We start from the raw sequence: 21,869 nt of genomic DNA, 5'->3' as shown, positions 1-21,869 counted from the left end.
TTTTAATAAACTAATTTAAAATACCACATGCTTAAAACGGCAGTTCCTCGTGTTTTAAGATCTCTCGTTTGACCATTCTCTTACCTCTCGGGCCCCGAGCCTCTTAAATAACGGTATATCATACCCAGCATTGGATTCCAGATCAATGGTTTGTGAAACAGGAACTGATCGAAACTGAGATTGGGACTGCTGGACCCCATTCCCCAGTACCATTAAAACCTTGAGGACCGAAAAGCGTGGGGTTTTTTAACATCCAATTCATGCCTCTCTGAACCATCTACAAATCGGCTACACGCACTTGCATAGATAAGGAGAATGGGAATTCCAAAAGGGGTTAGTTATGCTGCATTGTTTTTCAAACGCTTAATTTCAGGTATTCCTTAGGAATTGGCCAAGACCATGAAAGTTCGCAAATAAATGACTTTGTCAGGCACCTATTAAGGTTTCAACTTGTTTGCTTTTGGATCAACACTTTATTTAACCCCTGGCTAATACAGTGCAAGCAAACTGAACCCTGTATATCTACATCTATATTTAGATCTATATTTTATAAGGTGGCAGTCGCCGCCATATAATTAACGTAAAAGCAATTTGCATTGATTTTCACAAAGTACTATTGCTAATAACCTTGGAATTGCTGAACGAGTTTGGATGAAATATTCCTAAAATAGTGCCTCTCACGGACCCCTTCAACCTGAATAGTTTGGTAAAATAAATAAAATGGTTCAAATTTTATTATGAAAAATAAAAAGCTTTTGGCCTACAGCCATCTGTTTTCCCATAGAGGAAAATGAGCTTACATTGAACATACGTTGTGTGAACATCGCTGGACAGATTTGCACCAAACAGTAAATAACCTGGGAAAGACACTGTAGATGCACTGGTCGTGGCCATGGTCCTTTAGCCTTTTTTTGGTGCAATGGGGACAGTGGACACGGCCATGGACCTAGGACTGGCCCACATTCTTTTTGCAGTGTGGACAAGGCCATGGCCGTTGGGATCTGGCAAGTTATTAGGTAGGAGAATATGGGCCACGGCTAGGGGATATGGGCCTCATTGGGACACTGGCTATGGGCAGGGGAATATGGGTTGCGGCCATGGGCCGCTGTCTTGTTTTTCTATTTTTTCATACAAAATAAATGTATTTGGGATATATAGAACTAAATATCCTTTAGTCATACACCATTAAGGACAGAATTAATCTGAACTCCTCCTGATGAGTTCTGTATTGGGGAAACACGCTTTGAGGCTATATTAAGTTTATAACAAGAATTTCAGCGTATACAGATGTACGAATACTCCTTAAGTATCAATTAACAATTTGAAAGAATGAGGATACATTGGAATAAGAACATTAAGGTTGCTTTAATTGAAACAACACAAACCTTTAAAGAAATTGAAATAATCAATACATGATGCACTGATACCAGTCACCTAATGGAGCTAAGGATATTAACAGAAAAATATTATGAATAACAAGGATTTTCTGACTCGAGATCTAAATGCTATGGGAGGAATACTATGAAAGATGTAATAGTAACATTATTTAAGAATAAATATTGGTTAATTCACGGACTAGATGTATTATTGTTTGAAAGGGGAAATACAAAAAATTGGAGATAATCTTAAAGCGCAAGATTATTTCCCTCTTTTTCTCAGTTACAAACCGCTGAATTACCAATATTCTTCAGAGATCCACTATATAACGTGGATGGAAATCTGCACATACTGGACCTGTGCAGAGCAGTCCTTTTGCACCGACAGAACGAAAAAGATCAGAAAGGCAAGCCAGTTGTTTTTGTCATTAGGGAATTGTACAGGGGATATTCCATCAGGAAGACTGGGCAATTTGCTTAAATATTAGTGTATCCACAAATGCGATACACTAGCAAACAAGCCAACTACTTGGCACTACACTTGCTTTTCCAGCCAGTGTCGTACTCGATACAGTATGCAAGAATACGACAGTTCAGTTCATGGTCTCACAAAGCACTATTGCATAGACGCACATCAAAGCTGATTCACAAGTGAGACCAGTAGTACTTGGAAATGTAATTAACATGGTCCCTTGGGGGAGGAAATATCTCAGTTCAAGATTACCATTCCTTAACATCGCTCCAGCTGCATAACCGGTTACTGCGGGACTGATGGAGGATCTTGCGTGCTGCAGAATTCCATGCAGGGTGTCCGGGAGGGCTGGAAGGTGCATGCGCCTCAGCGACTCTGCTGTTGGAGTGGAATCCCATGAGCTTTGAGGACAGAGAAATTTGTGGGCCCAGACCCCCCATTCACAGCATGATGTCGCCCACCCTCTCGTGGACAGAGACTTTTTGATACGTGCAATAAGAGCACATTGTTCTAGGTAGGGATTCCGGTGCTTGGGGTGCACAGGACAAGTGCAGTTTAGTAGCTTAACTGAGAGAGCTGATATTAGCTGTGCCCTTGGAAGCCCTGCACAGCTGAGGTGGTGAAATTCCTGCAGAGGCTGACCCTCAAGTTCTTCATGAGAGTAAAATGGGCGATGTCAGCCAAGCCACACATAGCACAGCGCCACCCAGTAGCTATCCCTGGAAGTTTAACACCAGTTGAGACCACTGAGCAATACATTGTGGATATGCAAGTTACCTCAAAAGCTTGCCTTTTGCTCAGAAGCCTTTCCTATATACAGCTGCATTTTTTTTTTTTGTTTTACATAGCTTTATCAACCCAAGATTTAGAGTTCCCAAGGATGCCGATGGGATCATTGGTGCAGTTCAGTCGTGACATATCCTTTTGGTTTGAGTGAAGGGGTATGTTCAAGAAACGCCATCAATGTTATAGTGGGTTTTAAAAAGCTGCTACTGGTGAGCTTGATTCGACTAGTGAGACTGTATTTGATTTCTGGAGATGGCTGGAAAGCAGTCACAGCATCCCAAAGGTAATTTAGTACATCTCTGGGGATTCAATCAGCAGGGTTATGGCAACACAGAAATAAACAACTGGAAAGTCTCTTAAGGTCTCGGGGGGGGGGTTGTCATGGGGGCACTTGGAGTCGGGTACCCAGCTAGAGCGGAGTGATCATGTACCTCATTGGAGTCCATTTTGGAGGCAATGAATGGTCAAATAAAAGATACGTGAGAGCTGTAGAGAACCAATCACCAGTTGGGTGCCTTGAATGCTAGGTCCACTGAGACCAGGGTTCAAAATATTGTGACTTTTAATGCCATGCTGCGCCTTTAAGAGAAAATTTTATGTGCTGAAAATGCTAGAAAGGCATCAAATGTGTTTCATGGATTGATTGTTGAGGTTAGATCTATGTGAGCAGGTACAGACCCTGCTGGATGCTCAACTGTCTCGCCCGGGAAGCCAAAATCATCTTGTGGATAGGCCTATTGTGGAAGAGTCGCTTCATGTCCATGAACAAGTGCAATGCTGTGTGATTTCAGGCTCCTTATCTTTCCCTTCCTATAACACAATTTCATATTGATATTCTTTTAAGCATTGTATCAGAATCTTATAGGCTCTTAACATAAATCCTACTTCAAAACGTATACGATTTTATAAGAATTCCATAAGTATTTAGGTGTCATATAAGTTCTTATAAAATGGGGTTGTACGCCCACCCGAGTGGAGGAAATTCCATAGAACAAGGTGTTTGACCCATGTTCATTCTCAGTAAAGGGGCTCCCACACTCCTTTCTAATTTTGTAACACTTGGGGCTTCACGCTGTTACCCTGGGGAATCCAGACATGAACCTCTTGCTCACTGTGCCTTAGAGAAGCTCAGTTTCACCTCACAGAGGTGGCGCAACAAGGCTGAAACCCTTGTCTGGGGTTGCTGATGGTACTTTTGTTCGGAGAAGAACTGCCTCGCATTTCGGTGCTGGACTTCCCTTGTGGGTGGGACAAAGACTGATATGCAAATTAGTATTTTTCCTCTGTGAAGGGTGCAGTGAGCTAAAACCTGGTCGTAGACCCTCCTGAGTGGAAAAAATTACATGGAACAGGGTATTTTACCCATGTTTTTCGTTCTCATTAGGGGGGCTCCCACACTCCTTTTTAAGTTTATTATTCCCTAAATCCCATTCGTTTTTCACAAATTCTTACAACCTACTTAGAAGAACCGTCTAAAGCATTTGTTTGTGTTATTGTGCCATTAGGTGATCATTAGCAACCCTCCGTGAGTCAGTCGATGTCTTTTTGTTGATTTGCTTATGCTCTGCCTTTTAAACATATGACCATATATAACGTGGTGCTCATATAGATTACCTTTTTACTTGATGGATTTAATATGGGGAGTTGGGTTTATAACCATCCATGTATTTGCAAAAGTGCAGTTTGTCCGTTTATTACAAGTGCTTGAGTACACATTGTTTGTGCATGGGGCTCGTATGCCTACATGTGTTGATGCAAAGTAGGCTCGGATTTTAATGAATTTCTCACTTTAGTGTGCCTACCCACGTGGAGTGTTTTGTGTGCGATTTGTAAACTGATTCTTTGCGTGCAGCATCATGTTGCTGGGTCAGTTGTCTGTTTACTAGTGTATGTTAGTTGTCTTTTTTGCATTGTACGTCAGGCAGGCTCAGGAGGATGCTTACGCTCCAAGGGTGTGTTCTCCTTATTGGTGCCCATCAGTGTGTAGTGTGCTGGCACGTTCTTCGTGGCAGGACAGTGCTCTCCACTTTGCTCTGCTGTTTTTGTGTGGCTGCTTTAAAACTTGCTTCCACTTGGTTAGGTCCTTCACTCTAAGGATGTGGATATTGGGTCCTTTATTGTTGGTGATCAAAGGATCTGCAACATTAGTTGTGATGGTTTCTTAGTTTCCTCTGAGGTGGGTATTGGTCCATTGTGTTCCTGCACGCCTTCCTTTGCGGACAGTTGTAAGCCCGGTGAGAGTGGATGGTAAAGGCTCACATTATGTTTGCCTTTGTATCTTTTGCTCTGGGTACTGCTTTCCCTTCCTTTGCTGCTTTTTCCACTCTCCTCGGTAAACGGGCATCAGTGTGTGCATGTTGGTGTTTGGTTTGTATATATGTGTAGTGCAGGTCTGACTCAATTTTGGTATTGTGATAAGGAGAGTATGTATGCTGGGCTTTGAGGTTGTTTGAGGTGCGTGGTTGAGTAGTCTTATGTTTGTCCTGCTGGTGGTCTATGCATGATGATAGTATGTTGGTGTCTGAGTTATTGACCACTCGTGGAATATTAGTGGAGTGAGATGCGTGAATGTTCTTTTAATGTCAATTGGGCTTTTGCTGTATTTGATTGAGGATGGGATGGCCTGGTCAGTTTGCTCTGCTGCCGTCTACAACACTGCGCCTTTTTATGACCTTGTCCTGCATCTGTTCCTGCGTTGTCACCTTTCATCATCTTAACACTTTCCCTAACCATTAAAGTCAAACTGCAGTTTTATCACACCTTGTGGCTGGGATGCTGCAATGGCTTAAATAAATGAAAGTGGTGATCTCACAACTGCATCCCTAGAGAGGATCAGGAGAATCATTGCAGGGAAGCAGGGGAGGTACCCAATACCTTTTAAAATGTTAAAGTGGAGCCTTTTTTCGGATTTTCACACTGACAAGCCCTGGAGGGAAAGCATTTTGTGAACTTTGGATTTACTGAAGCTGAGGAGCAGCCGTCCTTTTAAATTGTGTTGAGTATAAATAGCATGTCTAAAATTAATTCCTGTGCCTGGACTCTGTGAATCTCACATGGCAAGCTCTGCGAAGTCATATAGTTGAGGCACAGCAAAGTCTTAACCTTCACAGAACTAGTCGAGTAGCATCACAGGATCTATTTCATGGAGGTGTCCAACAAACGGACTTCACACAACATTATTCTAATGCAGGGGTTTACAACCTTTGGCTCTCCAGATGTTTTAGACTTCAACTCCCATCATCCCTAACCAGCATAATCAATAATGAGTGATCATGGGAATTGTAGTCAAAAACACCTGGAGAGCTGCAGGTTGCAGACCCCTGTCTGTTAATGTGAAACGTGTTTACAGTAAGCCAGAATACATGGTTTCATTTGGTGCGACATTTAAGTTTTTGATGCAGTATTGCTTTACTGGTTGATTTTTGGAAGTTGGGAAAAAGCAGTTGCCGTTCTTGACTGTTTTTTTAATCGAATAAAATATATTTGTAATATTTACAGATTTTTGTTGTAATTCATAGCCATTCCTGTAAATGATTTATGCACACTGTTACTCATATTTTATTTCCTCGAGTGCCTTAGGGAGTGTAATGGACAGGTGCACAGCTTATCTGGAGCTCATTGCAAAAGGGAATGTGTAGTGCTTTTAATCACAATGATGGTATTGGTGAGAGAACGGAATTTCAAGAGAAACCAGGCCCCCGCAGTCTTGGTTGCAGTTAAAAGCAGGTTATGGCTGTGCAGAGTGATTCTCTCTTGACCAGCATACAGGTTTTAAAGCTCAGCTTCATAGCTATACTGACCCTTTTATTTTTTTAAAAATAAAAAATGAAGTTACATCAGATATCATTGCTCATTGAAATAGTCTGTTCTGCAATTGTACACACCAAAATGTGTATCGGCAAGAATGCTAATGTTTTTGCTTTCTTTTCCACTCTTCAGAATTTTTGTGTAACAGATTTAGACTTACTGTTTACTTACCTGTTCAAAGATATTTTGGAGCTGCACGACTGGAATCTGGTTGGTAAGTAACTTTAGTTTCGATGTATATCTTTTTTAGATTGCGTCTTGTCTAGGAATGCACTGTTAATTGAATCAGGATCACAGTACGCATTTTATTTTAGCGAGTTAGTTGAGTTGAAGTAGTAACCGGGTTGACTTGATCGTAATCTAGAAATCAAGGCCGTATTCCCCAATGTTTTGTGCCACGTATTGATATGATATTCAAGAGAAACAGATGGATGTAAGCCCTGTGTCCCGCCACAAGCTACACCGGGGCTCTTCTGTCCAGTGCTCTCCGTGACTTAGCTGCTGAATTTAATCTGAGAGAAAAGACTGCATCCAGCCAATTCCACAGCCAGTTGGCACGATATTTCCCCAGGGCAACACTTGGCTTTATCTATTCTCTGTATAGCGGTTCACTCTATTCATACTTGTACAGATAACCACACTAGCATTTGTGTGAATGGTTTGGTTCCTTCCAATAGCTTGGCATAGCTCTGCAGCTTGCTCCATTGAAGCTGGCTTTCATAGCAAGACTTTTAAACCTGTTTACATTGTTTAAAATGGCCTGCCACAAATCTAATTCTATAGCAATCATATGAGCGTAGCATATAGCTGCTTTATACACTTACAGCATGCAGCGCCATCTTTGTTGCATGATGGTCCCTTTTTTTAGGCCTCTTTTAAAGCTGGAAGCCAATCTTCTGCTGATCAGTTTATCACCTACGTTGATTTCGATATCAAAGACTTCTGTTTCTTACAAATGCCTGAGTTGAGTTCTCTGCTCCTCTGCGTGTTACCGCCCACATGTTAAACACCTGATTTGTTTGCATGTTTTAAATTGCAAGACGAATAATGTTACACAAACATTCTCCAAACTATAATCGACTGTTATTCAGTATTGGCTCTTATGTAATACAAAAAAAAATTGATTTGAACAATGTAGATCCACCCCCATAGGATGACGGTGAGTACAAGGGTCACTCGTGCAACACCTGAACCTTCCTCAATTCTTATGAAACTGTCAGGGTTATTTTTCCAACACCCTCTGGTAAGCGATGTAAAATCTAACCTAAAAGCAATACAGGGTTTTACACCAGAACATAGTGCAAACTCTTTATAGTTATGTTAAGTTATGTTAAAGGTTCTTATACCGAACACTGTCGCCACTTGCGTGGTTCCTTGGCACGCTGGTGGCTCTGTAAAGCAAATGGGTAAGGGGGTAAGTTAGCAGGACTCCGCTGTGTTTTTTGGTTGGTAGCCGTCATGTGCTGCTGTGGTTTGTTTCTTTGTTGTGGTGTGAAGTGTGTGCGGTTTGTTGTGCTGTTTGGAGTTTGAGAGGTTTTTTTTAGTAAGGATGGTTGGTGGCAGTTCCTTATCCTACACAGTCTGTTTTGATTGACTGTTGCACGCATTCCCTTCCCCTGTTGTGTATTCTGGTGCGATACATTTGCCCCCCACTCCATGATATGTGCAGAATAGTGGGGCCTCAAAGGGATTATTTTCCCCCTCCAGTATATTTTCGGTGTGCCACAATTACCACCCCCACGGGTTCCTTGAGGTTGGGATGTGTTCCCCATGTCCTGTGGTCGATCAGCTACAATCTGGGCACCTCCCTCCCCCTGATCCCCACCCTCCTGAACTCAGGATCTCCATCAGTGGTCCAACCAGGTCGGACTGTCCCCCACTTCCCGTTTGACCCCCTATGGGGTAGGGTATGCCTAGCTTTTACTCTCATTCGGACTGCACTTCTCCTCCTCCCCATTGGCATACTCTCCATTGTGTTCATTTCATGGTGAGAGGATGTTGTTAATTTCATAGAAGTTTTCTGAATTTTAGGTGATCCTTCTTAGTTATTTCATTGGGGAGGGAGTTCTAAAGTTTTACAGTTAAGCAGTACAATGCTGATCACCGAGGATTTTCCTCTGGTTTGTAGATGGTGATTTTCTTTTGTATGAATTCTGCTCCTAGGCCGTGGATTGTTCTGTGTGTTATGAACATAGTTTAGAAGGTGGCTTGTTTTTTGACTGGGAGCCAGTGCAGCATCCTTGGCGCTGGAGTGATGGGGTCCCTTCATGAGAGTTTTAGGAGAAGTTTGACAGGTGAGTTCTGTATACGTTGCTTTAGTAAATAATCCAGCATTCCAAGATATAAGCTGTTGGCGATCCTTGATATGGGCTAGCTGATGGCCAGCGTTATGTGCATGAAGGAGAGGAATGGTAGACTCTTTTTGAATGTGCGTAGATTATCGCGTTTACATGGGGTTCTAATGTTAGCTTGTCCAATACGATTCCAAGGTTCTTGACAACTTTGGATGGTGTGGGCGTTGTGCCAGTTCTGTGGGCCATGGAATGCACTGGTTGCATCCTTGATTGTTGGATGTAATCATGATTTCCGTGTTGTCCGGGTTGAGTTTGAAGTTGTTAGTGTTCCTCATTCGGGCTCAGATCTTTTCCTGATGTCAACGACTTTCCAATGTGCGTGATTTTTACTATAGACCTCCGCAGGACCACTTTTACTTTCCCTTCAGCTCACACTCTTGTGTTATTTGCCCCAGTGTCTCTTGGTCTGGGTAGTTCGATGTCATGAGCACAAACGTTCAATGTTCAACTTTTACTGCCCGCCCCCTTTTTCTTGGGGTTAATTTTGATCACATAGTTCATTCACTTTATCAAACAAAAAGATTTTACCTTGCACTGAGACTTTAGAGTGGGCTAATTCCTTTCTCCGGGCGACTCTGCTACTCAGTATCGCTGGTTTCACAGCTATCAATAATTCAAAGTTCATCACAGGTCGGCCTTCCTTCGCGTCTCATCCACCCATATGCAGCTTTCAATTGTGCAATATGTTGTTGCAACTTCAATCTTTCCTTATCACACACACCAGTCTTTCATGTCGTTTGCCAACTCACCGGCTGTGTGCGTTTCATTCTTGTCTTTTCAGTTTATCATTCACGAGTCAAGGTTGATACCACAGGTTTGGCGTCGCCTCCCCAACTCTGCCGTTCACCCGGGAGGGTCGCTGGCGTCCTTGAAACACAATGCAGTCTTCTTGTCTGGGACCTAGCCTTCTCCACGTGTCTTTTGCAGCCTTTTGGAGGCCACAACCTCCTGCAGGGAACTCCTGAGGTTCTTTACCCTTTGCTCTTCTCCCTCGGTCCGTTGCTCTGCTCCAGAAGGTTTGCCTTCGCCCATGAGGTTCTGCTCTTATTCGTGTTCCACCTTGCTCAGTGTGTCTGCATGTTCTGCCTTTTATCCGTGGGAGGAGAGCTAATTTGTATCAGATGTATGCACTTAAAGTCAAGTGCCTGACTTTGCCTGACCCGATTAGCGGGACATGTCCAATGAGATATGTAAGGGTTAGCCTTTTTACTCTGATGCCCTCTTCTTCAGCCTAGTGTTTGTGTATAAACGGAGGCAGGGGGAGTTGGGAGATCGGAGAATCTTATAAAATAGGATGGGTCAGGTGTACGGGAAAGGGGGGAATACCGCGTCTCAACATCGGTTGCCTCACCCCCACTCCCCAAATACCCCTTACCCAGGTGATCCTCCCGCACTGGTCCACCCAAGGGAGGGAGGGAGGGAAGGAGGGAGTAAGGGAAGGAGATGTCTCTATCTCTCCATATGGTTTCTCACACAACTCATTTTGTGAAATAATCACTTAATTGTACTTGATGGGGCTGCCAGGCTCACACTTGGATGATCCATACTGCTCCCAGATTTCTGTTTGGCCAGTATCTGGTCATCCTTGTTCCTTTGTAATGTTACATTCAAGTTTTGGAACCTTTGTGCATTAGCCTTTTGGAGATCTGTTCACTGCAAATAGGTTCATCTGACTTGAATCATTTAAACAGTAAGGGCGAATTCTGCACTTGACGAGTGTTTCACAGTCTACTGTACAAAAATCTTAAGGGCCTGTTCTCTATTTTCAATTTAACCTGCAAGTTTTCCTCCTCTTGACAAGGCTATACAAATTGGGTAAGGGTTATTTGGACTTCATGCTGCTGTCATTAGTAGCACTAACAAATTCAATTTGGATCTCCAAATTGAAATGGGAGGTCGATCCCACATGGTCAATTGATGATCAATGGGCTTACATTTGGCAATAGACTGAAAAGTTTTTTTTAATTCAAGATTCAAACGAATACATTTTGTGTGTATATTTTTTAGGCTTGTGGATCAGCTTAGAATCACATGCTTTGCATTCGCCTACATCTAGTGGGCGATGTGGGTTATTGCATGCTTTGTTTTCGAAGTCAAAAACAGGGTGTCAACAGGGCATTCCTGTAATGCTATCCCTACTGTTCCATGTACACTACCCATGATCCTATATACTTCCTCAGATAGTGTATTTTGTTTTCCGCCATCGGGTTGGGCGCAACACGCAAAGTTTGTGTTCAATTATCATCATTGCACTTGATATCGAGCAATATATTTTTGATATTACATTACCTCAGCACTGAAGATCGCTTGACAAAGTCTCTACGCCAGTCAAGATTTCTCTGGCAACTGACCTTTTAAATTCAGAAGATCAACTGTCAACGTCTACAGTCCTTGTTAGGCATTACGGCAAGCATAGTGCGGGAAATACATTACACTAGACTACACTATTGTCGAATGTCTTTTTATATATCCCTCCATTTAAAGTAGTCTCCCTGCCCACTAGCTGCAACAACGTGGGTTTCTCCATTTGTTGTGCCGCTCCTGTAACCATAAATTGGCCTGGAAGGTTAGACAGTGTGTGTAATTACTGCCTCGCATGGAATCATCAGGAGGGGAGAGGTGTCGAGCTCTAAGCTCCTTAAAACAAAGACGCTCAAATATTAGACTGTTGGAGCACTGGGCGACTTCTGCATGGCAGGCTGAGGCATCTGTTAAATCTGCTGCAGTTGTGGAAAACATTGAGGCCAAACAGGACAGTTTCAAAAGTAAAACCAAGGAAAACACTGATGGGGAACCCTTCGATTCACAGAAGCTGGCCGCCAGCTCCAGAAGGCAGGCATCAGGCCCAGCTATGGAGACAACCCCCTGGTGACAAAAAGGCTGTACTTATGAAACACACTTATGAGGCTCGTAAAGGGGTCAAGTCTTAAAAATTAAAGTGGGGGGGGGGGGAGCATCAACAAACGCAATGGGATGTGACGTTACCAGAAATTAACATATCAATATGAAATATGCACATTTCATTAAATTGGCTTTGTATAACCACCCAAATTGCACAGGGGGAATGGCCTTTGCCTTTCATAAAATCAACACACACAAAACCAAAAGGTTATTTTCTTCTAATTTTGTTTTTGAAAACGTTAAAAGGTGTGCATGTTTTAAACTCCTAGAACCAATACAAATGTTTTCCCTGGAACTTGCAGTATCGAAATGGGACATTTCACCTTTAGTTTATTTTTCATCCAGTTATATAGTGCAATGGTGAAGTGTCTGGCCTGCAAGCCTGATGACTCTGGTTCGATCGCCGAGGTCGCTTTAATTCATAAATTCAAAGAGGACATTCAATGTTTCTCATTTTAGCTGGGGGGGGGGCGCAACGGGGTTCTTAGTCCACCCTCTGAAAAAAGTGGACTCTGTCCACCTGCGTGTACCCTCGACTTGAGCCCTGGGCCTGTACGAAATCGGCAGTCAAGTTATCGATGCATAGTAAAGCTAAGCCCAGTGACTCTCACAAACACTACACCTGTTCCTGTGCCGAAACAAAAATCAGAACCAAAGTGTTTAGCCTCGAGCGGCTCACACTTGTCGCCGGTGCCAAAATCAGCAGATGCCCCAAAACTCCTTGCAGCGATGATTTAAAAGTGCACAGAAAACAGTAGGTCACCATAAGTCTAGCCACACTGAGAGGAGACTGCTCTTTGTCAGATGCTCTAAACGAAGATTGCCTCTCAAGCCTCAGAATCTAAGGAAGAGGACAACATTGTTTTCCCACTTTAGTCACCTACCGCCTGGACCAAGGAGAGATTTCAAATGACTATGGACAAGATGTCCCCTTTCATGGATTTCCTAGAGCTAAACACCCCAATAAGAGGCAACATATCATTACCGAAGGCACTGTACCACGAAAAAAGGCCAAACCTACACTACCAGTAGATGATGACCTCATCGAAGTGGAGGATTCCAATGAAGAGGAGAGCACATTGGATGAGCATCCAAATATTAACCCTGCTGACTACCCTATGTGTTCCCCAGATATTAGTGCCAACCCAATTTTGTCATCACCAAGAGACAATCACATTTCGTATAATCTTTTAAAAAGGGCTGCTGAGAGTTTTAAAAATGGAGACGCACCAGTCAGAGGACGACATATGAGGAATTCCTCAATGAAAAGAAGCAAATAGGATAAGACATTTTATTTATAGGGCGCCTATACACAAGTGTTTCAAGGCACAACGAGGCAAGGGAGGACAAGATCACAATCTTACTGGGCAAAGCAATATTGAGATCGCAAGTCCAGGGTGTAATGCTGGAAATGCATCGGAGGGACAGGGCCTCCGTATCCTTGTCCTTTACTGCTTTTTATCGTGTGTTCTGTCGTGTTTTCCGCACAGGAGTTTGTGTGGGACTCCTGGCGGTGCAGCTCTTTTGGTTTGATGAACAGACCCATGGGATACCCCTATGGCACCCATGGGTAGGGGTGCAACCCTGTGCCCCTAGTGTATGTTTTTGGGCACCTTTGTGTGACTCACAGAGCAGGGTACGGGCTAGTGGCAGCTTCGTGCTGAAATGACTGGTGCCCTGAGCGTCCTCCATTTTGGGATGCCCAGGCCCTGTCATTGGAATCGGTAGATTCCTGATGGAGACAAAATGGCCCCCATGGCCTCTTGCCTTCCGTCACCTGTTACCTTGATCTTCCCGAAGTCCCGGGAAGCCCTGCCTCTGTCCCTGCCCCCTGACTGGCTGTTGGGTGGAAGTTCATATATGGTAGTGTGGGGAAGTGCCGACCAGACTGGCCTGGAGCCTTCTCAACTACCGTATGTTGTGGGTACGCCTGTCGGTGGGACCTGGGTGAATGGAGTGTGTGACGAATACGCATTCTATGTTGTGGGTGTCTAGTAGCTGGTGTTTGACACAATGGTTGAGACAGCCCTGCCTGAAACCGGTATGCATGCAGTATGGAGTGTTGAATGGCTCAGTGCTTGTCCCAACACACATAACTTGTGAGTGTCTGTAGAGAAGTGAATGGCCTGAATTCACTGTGCGCCCGATTGGCTGCCGGCCTGCCTGAATGCCCTTAGTCGTGATTGGATGCTTGAGTGTGACCCAGCAGAATGAATGGGAGATCAACAGAATATCTGGGGTCCTCTCACTGCTAGGAATCGTGTTCAGAAGCTGAAGTCCACTACGACGAGTAACTAAAGCTTGACCTTGAAGCCCTGCTGGAAGAGAATAATTGCTGTTGCTCTCCTTCACGATCTGAAAGCTGCTGTGCCTCAAAGGACTGACCCAGAGAGGTCATGGTAAGGCACCCTCTTCCCGAGCTACGAGGGACCATCATGCACCAGCTGATCTTTGCCAAAGCTCCCTGTTAGACAGACCTTTGACAGGCTGCCGACCCGATACGGTGACTGCTGCGGATCTCCAAGGAGAAGCGCCTGGACTGTTGACCGCCACTGTTGACGACTGCCGTCGCTGACTGGAGCCACCGTGCTCCCGTTTGCCTAATAACTTCAATTGATCCAAGGACGCTCTCGTCCGCATCGTCGCCGCTGTATCCTGCTGGAGAAGGCCTGACCGTCGACGGGCCGAGGAGTATCCACCGGTGGGTTTCCCGCCACCCAAAGTCCACAGACGCCGATGAATTGACGCCCTTGCTGGGCCACAGTTCTTCAAACTCTTTGCGGTCCAGAACTATTGACATCGAGGTGCCCCGCACGCTTCTTCCTTGCAGGACGTTTACGCTTCCCCGTCAACGAGCACCGCTAGGAACGACGCAGTCACTTCACCGTTGTAGCTCAACCTGTTCTCCGTCAGATGTTCGACCCGTGACTCCTGCCTGAAAGGGAGGGCACTAGAGAAGGGCCGTCTATTCCCTGACGACGAGGAACGCTACAATGCCAGGTACTTTGGGGTTGCAGAACTATTGGAAAGTCTAGTGTGAAAAATATATGGACTGGGCTTGTATCTTTCTTCTACAGGTTGGGCGGGGGGGGGGGGGATCTCCACACAGAACTGTGTTTAACGGTAGTGACCAGTAGTCTGCCAAATTGTTCAACCATCTTGCTTTCCTACCTCTCTCTACTGCTGGTTTCCTCTTTATTTAGAACTGTATATATTTACCATTGTTGATTTTCGGAGTACAAAGTGAGTTATCGTGATAGTGTACGTGACCTCGAATATTAATTATATAAAGAATGTTTTTAACCGATCCAGTGCGTGGACATTCCTTTGTGGGTGCTTGGGGACTACACTGTACTTAAGAACCATCCCGCATCACCTCCTGAGAAGCTAGGCCTTGATTGCTCGACCATATCTACCGCTTAGAGAATCTTGGCTGGGGTCCTATGTGCCTCTCCTCTGCCATATAGAGAGCAGAAGTACAGACACCCCCCTCCAGTCTTTACACAGGGGAGAGCTAAGGGGAAACTTGCCAGGGGAAGGGGAGGAGACGTGCAAGATATAGGATCAAAACATAGAATAAGAGTGCGGCCAACAGGTGGCAGTCAGGGGTTAAGTGCAGATCAGTGTTAGGTAAGTGCAAGTAGGGGACTGTAGGGTTGCAGATACAGCCCCAAGTGCAGGGTGGCCAGGAGGCAGTGCAGTATCAGACAGAAGATCAGCAGGGAAGTGGTAGAAAGAAGGCAGAAGCAAAGAGGAAAGTTTTGAGCTGCTTCCGCAACCGGAGATGGTTCTGCTCAACTTTCAGAGAGGCAGGGGGCTGTTCCAGAGGGAGGCGCTGGCCAAAGAGAGTTCTGCCCCACAACTCGTTGCTTAGAAAAGCGACTGACCCTCGGGGAGTTGGTGGTGGAGGAGTGAAGAGCTCGAGAATGAAGATACTTAAGATGGAGGTATTTTGATCGCAGGCCCCAGAAGGCCTTGTGGACAATGCAAAGGGTCTTGAATTTGATCCTGGCAGCCACTGGGAGCCAATGGAGAGATTTCAGTGCTGGAGAGATACGGTCCCTGGGCTTGAGGCTAAGGACAAGTTTTGCAGTCCTGATCTAGAGGAGTTGCAGAGGACGGAGAGTAGAGGTGGGTAGATTTAAAAGTGGCTGTTACAGTAGTCAAGCCTAGAGAGAACCAGAGCTCTGGAGACAGTGAGCTTCTGGGGGAAGGAGAGGAAAGGAAGAATACCTCTGAGGAGGTGCAGTTGGTAGTTTGATGTTTTAGAGGCGTCAGAAATGTGAGGAGAGAAGGAGAGTGTGGAGTCGAAGATAACCCTGAGGTTCTTGGCCTTACAGGTGGGAGCAGGAAGAGGGCCAAGAAAGGCCGGCCAGAGAGTGGTGGGAAAGAGGGGTGCAGGTGTGCCAATGAGGAGGATCTCTCTTACTGGCATTGTGGGGTACATTGACCAGCCGAGCAGAACTCCCCTACCTTACCAAACTATATCTCCGCAGTCACCAGCAGAATGTCCGCGCTGGCTCTGTTGAGCACCATCTCCTTGCATTAAAACTGTGCTTTGCAGTCTCCAAAAGTATGGCTGCACTGTCTTACCATCCACACATGGGACAAGCTGAAACACAGAACACCCTGAAAATTGCTGCCAGTATTTTCTTCAATTGCACCAAAGAAAAGAATTCAAAGGCAGTACTGCTATGCTCCCAGCTCAAAACTTTTTCACTGACAAAATATTCTGCCTTTTAAAATGACTGCGCCCTGATGCTCTTTTCATCTGTTCAACAGTACAAGTTCTGATCCAGTGAGACGCAGCATGCCCTCCACAATATAGGCCCAGAATACCTTGAACAGACTCAACTGTTACCAATCCAATATAAACCTGCGATCACGCGCCGCACTCCTCCTTGTGATCCCTCCCATCAAATCGACAAGAATAGGGAGTGGGGAATCCTCCTTCTCTGTCCAAGCTATTTAAACCACCTCTCAGGTAGGCCGGGGCAGCACAAAAAATTGGTCCTGAATGTACTGAGCAACCGGGAGAATAAACTCCAGCAGACCACAGGACAGAATCCACGACACAGAACCAAGAAACCAGCCATGACACACATGTACGTATCGCACACCATGCTTATGGAAGATGCACTACTTTAAGATGCATCGAACAACACCTCTGCCATAAGAATGCAGCTATCCCCCATGATAAAAATGTGGTCTTGCTGGACACGCGAGTCTCCTGCACTTGCATGCTCTCCAAACTACGTCGCAGCACCCATCCACTTGCCAGCTCGAAATGGGTAGCTAACATGGACTTGGCTAACCCTACCTATATTCCTATTGGCTAAAATGCAGACACGCATTCTAAACTCCTCTGACAAATTTCCCATACCTTGGACTACATTCCCCCGAGGGTGTCGCCTACAGTGCTTTGAGGCCATACAAATGACAAGTTACATTACTTGTCTTGATGCATATCACAGTTCTGTCCCGGCACATGTTTTGACTATGCATTTTGTCAAGGAAAGTAAAATGAGTTCAAAATTAAAATTAGTTTAATGAGTATCTTCTGAGTAGTCCTAATGTTATCATATTCCAAATGTTGATACTTTCATTGCTTCAATAAATTGTACATTCGTTCACTGGAAGGGGGCAATGGGCACTCGGGGAGCTCAGAACACGGGCTGTATTGTCCGGTACAAGCCCGCTTTCCGAGCTGCCTGGATGCTGCAACCAGCGCCCCCTTTGCTTCCCTGCTCCTCCTCTCCACCCCTTCACCTCTTAGCACCTGTTTATTTTCCTACGTAGGTGCTAAGAGTTTAATTTAAAAAATAAAAATACGTACCTGGCCGCGCTGCCCGTAGTTTCCTATGTTCCTTTAATTGTTGAAGATGTCGTGGTCATCAACATTGAAAACAGACTTGGGGAAACTGCAGCACAGCAACATAAGTTCCTTTTTTTGTTTTTAAGTTAAACACCAGTAGCACCCTCGTAGGTAAGTAAATGGGTGCTAATGGCAATATAAACCTCTGCGGCAGGCCGACCCTGTCAGTAACTGCACCGGCGCTCCGGGAGCCCCGATTCACCCGGGCCCTTTACTTGGGTGGCAGTCCGTTACCGACAGGGTCGGGCTACTGCCTCGGTGCATATTGCCTCAATAACTAAAGAAAGGAATAAATAAAAATATAGGATATTTTTTTATTAAGAATAATCTAGATTGGCAAAGCCGCAGCGAAGTGGGTCATAGAGGTCTCCAGCTGTCCGCGGCATGACAGTGGCCATGGACCCTGTGAGCATGCTACACCCTGCCCGCTTGTTCCCGTCATCACTTGTCACACCTACTGTGCTCTCCTCCAGCCTCAAAGTACTGCTTATCATCCTTATAACTATCTCCATACCTACCCGATCCCCTCCCACCATCCCTCATACTGACAACCTATCCACTACTCCACCGAGAAATCCAAATCTCATCTACCCGCAATTTACTGACACTTCCACCACCATCGACCTCGGACTATGGAATGCTAGATCCCTCTGCAATAAGACCATAGCAGTTCTGGACCTTTTTTTTACGCCTACATTTTCATTTTCTTTGCATAACTGAAACTTGGATTCTCCCACATAACACAACTATTGCTGCCTCTTCCTACTTTTCTATCCTTTTGCACATGTCCCTCGTGAAAGTGGACGCGGCTGTGGCAACTTTGGCTTACTCTACAGTCCTAAATGCTTCTCTATTCCATCACCTGTACCCTTACCAGAATATTCCTCATTTTAATTTATATATAAAATCTTCACTGCTCCTCCTGCCATTTCTCTTCTCATTATCTACCGCCTACCTGGACCGCTTGGCTAATTCTGCAAAGACATTGACCACCTTCTTGGTCACATTCTACCTAGTCCTACACCTTTTGTATTGCTCTGAGACTTTAACCTTCATCTTTCCTCTACTCATCTATCATCCCCCTTCCTATCAATACTTTACTCACCTACTTTCCCCTCTTTCCACTCCTCCTACTCATACCTCTGGTTTTACACTCGACTTGATCTTCACCTCATCGTTTACTGCCTCCTCCATATCTACTCTCCCCGTCTACCTTTCAGATTACACCCTAATCTCAATTTACTTGCTACTGCCTACTCCCTCTAGCACCGCCTCCAATAAAACTTTCTACAGGCGTGATCTACGCAATTTTAATTCCTCGCTCTTCCTTGATACCTGCATACACACTCTGCCATCTCTCACACACTTATCCTCCCTCTCTACAGATGAAGCTGCGTCCACTCTCTCCATGTCTCACATCTAGCCTTGATCAACTTTACCGTCTTTCTTCCTTTCAGCCCACTCGCAAGCCTGCCCAACCCTGGCTCTCCTCATCTCTCTTCTATGCGCCGCCTCCTTTGCCACCTTGAAAGGCGCTGGCGCGAACACTGTTCTCCTACTAACCACGCAACCTATTTCTCTTATCACGTCCTATACGACAACTGTATTAAGGCTGCCAAACGTACCTACTTCTCTGACCTTCATAGTCAATCCACTCATCCTCGACGTCTCTTCCAAACTCTAACCCGACTTCTCTCTCCTCCTACAGCTGACCAGTTGATAGGGATCAACTCATCCCTATCAGCATCTGACCTTGCCAATTTCTTCTCTTCCAAAGTACACTCCCTACGCCACGACATACTATCTTCACCTTCCTTTAACTCCTCCCCATATGCTTCCCTACCCCCTCCAGCACTGTCTCTACCTTTGCTCCCGTAACAGGTGAGATGGCCCTCCTCCTGGCCAAAGCTCACCCTACAGCTGCCCCAACTGACCCCATGCCCTCTTCACTTATCCCCCAAAGTCTTCCCACCTCTAGTAACCTTTCTCACCTCCTTCTTTAACACTTTAACATTTGTCTCGCCACCTCTACCTTTCATTCTGCCTTTAAACATGCAATTATCATCCCTATCCTAAAGAAACCTAAAGCTAACCCCCTTCTTGCTTCTAATTTCCGTCCTAGATCGCTCATACCTTTTCTATCCAAACTACTTGAGCGCCTTATTTATTCACGAATCTCATCATTTGTGTCTTGCCCATCTCTCCTTTCTCCGACTGGTTTCCGCTCCCCATTATTCAACTGAAACAGCCCTTAGATACTCCACTCATCTATTCTTATTTTACTTAATCTGTCAGCTGCCTTTGATACTGTAGATCATTCTTTGCTTTTGGATTCTCTCGCCTCCCTTGGTCTTCACGGATCTGTTCTATCATGGTTTTCATCTTACCTATCCAACTGTACCTTTGCTGTCTCTTGGGGGGGCAACACTTCTCACGTTCCACTGGTCCATGGCATTCCTCAAGGTTCAGTCCTTGGTCCCTTTCTATTTTCCTTATATACTTCCTTTCTTGCCCCCATTATCTCATCCTTTGGAGTGTCGCACCACTTCTACGCTGACGACACCCAGCTCTTTCTACCCTTCTTGTCCTTCTCTCCTCGAACATTCATCAGACTCCCTCATCCTGCCTCACTGCCATCAAGTCCTGGATGACCTCTCACTACCTCACTTTCAATGCCAAAAAAACTGAGGTCCTATTTTTTCCCGCAAACACTCTCATCCCGCAATCTCCTCACTCTTCCATCTCTTTTCCTCCCTCCTGTCTCTATCTCTCCCTCCGCCTGCAATCTTGGCATTTACTTTGACTCTAATCTCTCCTGTGACCACCACATCTCCCTTGCATCATGCGCCTGTCGATTTCATTTCTACAACATTCGCAAAGTCCACCCTTTTCTCACTTTCCACGCTACAACTCATCTCCTCGCTAGTCTTCTCCCGACTATTCTACTCTGTTCTGGTCTTTGGTCTTCCCCACTCACGCATTGCTCCTCTTAAATCGATCTATCATTCTTCAATTCGCTCACTCTCTTCTCTCCTACCATGACCCAATTTCTCCTACTCTGGCCTCTCTTGGCTGGTTGCCCTTCTATTCTCAGCTTAAATATAACTTTCTCTGACTTGTGTTCAAATGTCTCTATAGCCTTGCTCCTGACTACCTTGCATCTCTCCTTTCTTTTTACTCTCCATCTCGCTCCCTCCGCTCTACTAATCTTTTTAGACTCAATGTCCCACCTTGTGCCCAATCCCGTTTTCGCTCGTTCCAGCTCCTAGCCCCCTCTTCATTGGTACATGCTTCCCATGTACCTTCGCCCCATTACTTCCTATCCTCTTTCCGTTCCTCTCTAAAAACCCACCTGCTAGAGTCCTCTAATAAATTTAATCTGCTTTGAAAACTGATTTATTTACTCTTATGCACGCTAATTGATTGCTACTATTTATGAACACTAATTGACTGATTACTTCCAGGAATGATAATCGGTTGTTACTATTTATGAACACAGTTTGAATGTTAATGTTTATGAACACTGATTTGTATTCTGATTCATTATATTGTTGACTGTCCTATGTAAAGCGATTTGGACAAAGGCGCTGTATAGAACACAATAAATACAAATACAGATAGATTGAGTCTTCCTATTAGTAATGCTAGAAGTGCCTTACCAATTAGTTGTAATCTCAAAAACACTTCTATATATTAGAAACAATCCCCTACAATCTTGCAAGAAGATATGTTCAAATGTGTGCCTTTGTTGAAGATATCTGTTTGAGCCCCCCCCACCTTCTGTAAATCCCCACTTAGAGTAAAATTCTGTGATAACTTTATATTAGACTGTGATCAAGCATTTGGATCCAGATGGTGGTCGTATTAGCTTCTCCAACAAAGTGTTCTCTGCATTCTGCCTTCCGAATCTCAAGTTGTGAGACAGCGATGAATTTAAAGATAGGCTAGCCTATGCTATTCAGTAGTCCTAAAGTCTGCTGTATGTTGGTGGAAGGACTTGATGATCTCTATGTACATGCCCTTAGGAATGAACCCTTTCCCATGCTCCAGTTTCCATCTTCCAAAGGATGTTCCTATTGCTGCTGGTCTAAAAATGGGGTTGGAGCGTATTATGTGTAGGGGAAAGCATGTGAGATTGTATTTAGGGGTTCATTGACTCCTGATATCCATATATTCGACAGTGTCAATAGGCATGTTTTCTGGGGCTATCTGATTTTGTAACCTTAAAACATGGCAATGGTATGGTCTACCTGAGCCCAGGTTTTGTGTTCCTTTCTGGCCATTCAGCCCTTTATGTA

The 21,869-nt window shown here is 44.8% G+C and overlaps 1 protein-coding gene across 2 annotated transcripts in view; it reads left to right on the top strand.

Annotated features, from left to right (window-relative positions):
* Window positions 1–21,869, top strand: part of DROSHA (drosha ribonuclease III) — a 1,388,683-nt gene that overhangs the window by 810,451 nt on the left and 556,363 nt on the right. For both annotated transcript variants that reach the window (XM_069613610.1, XM_069613611.1), the window contains exon 11: window positions 6,574–6,655. In XM_069613610.1, coding sequence (XP_069469711.1) covers window positions 6,574–6,655 — 82 coding nt within the window. The remainder of the gene's footprint in view (window positions 1–6,573; window positions 6,656–21,869) is intronic.

This window comes from Ambystoma mexicanum, chromosome 5p, assembly GCF_040938575.1.
Source record: "Ambystoma mexicanum isolate Mex_15411 chromosome 5p, UKY_AmexF1_1, whole genome shotgun sequence".
NCBI classification, from domain to species: domain Eukaryota; kingdom Metazoa; phylum Chordata; class Amphibia; order Caudata; family Ambystomatidae; genus Ambystoma; species Ambystoma mexicanum.
Note: the sequence above shows the minus strand (reverse complement) of the source record. Positions and strands in the feature narration are given on the sequence as shown.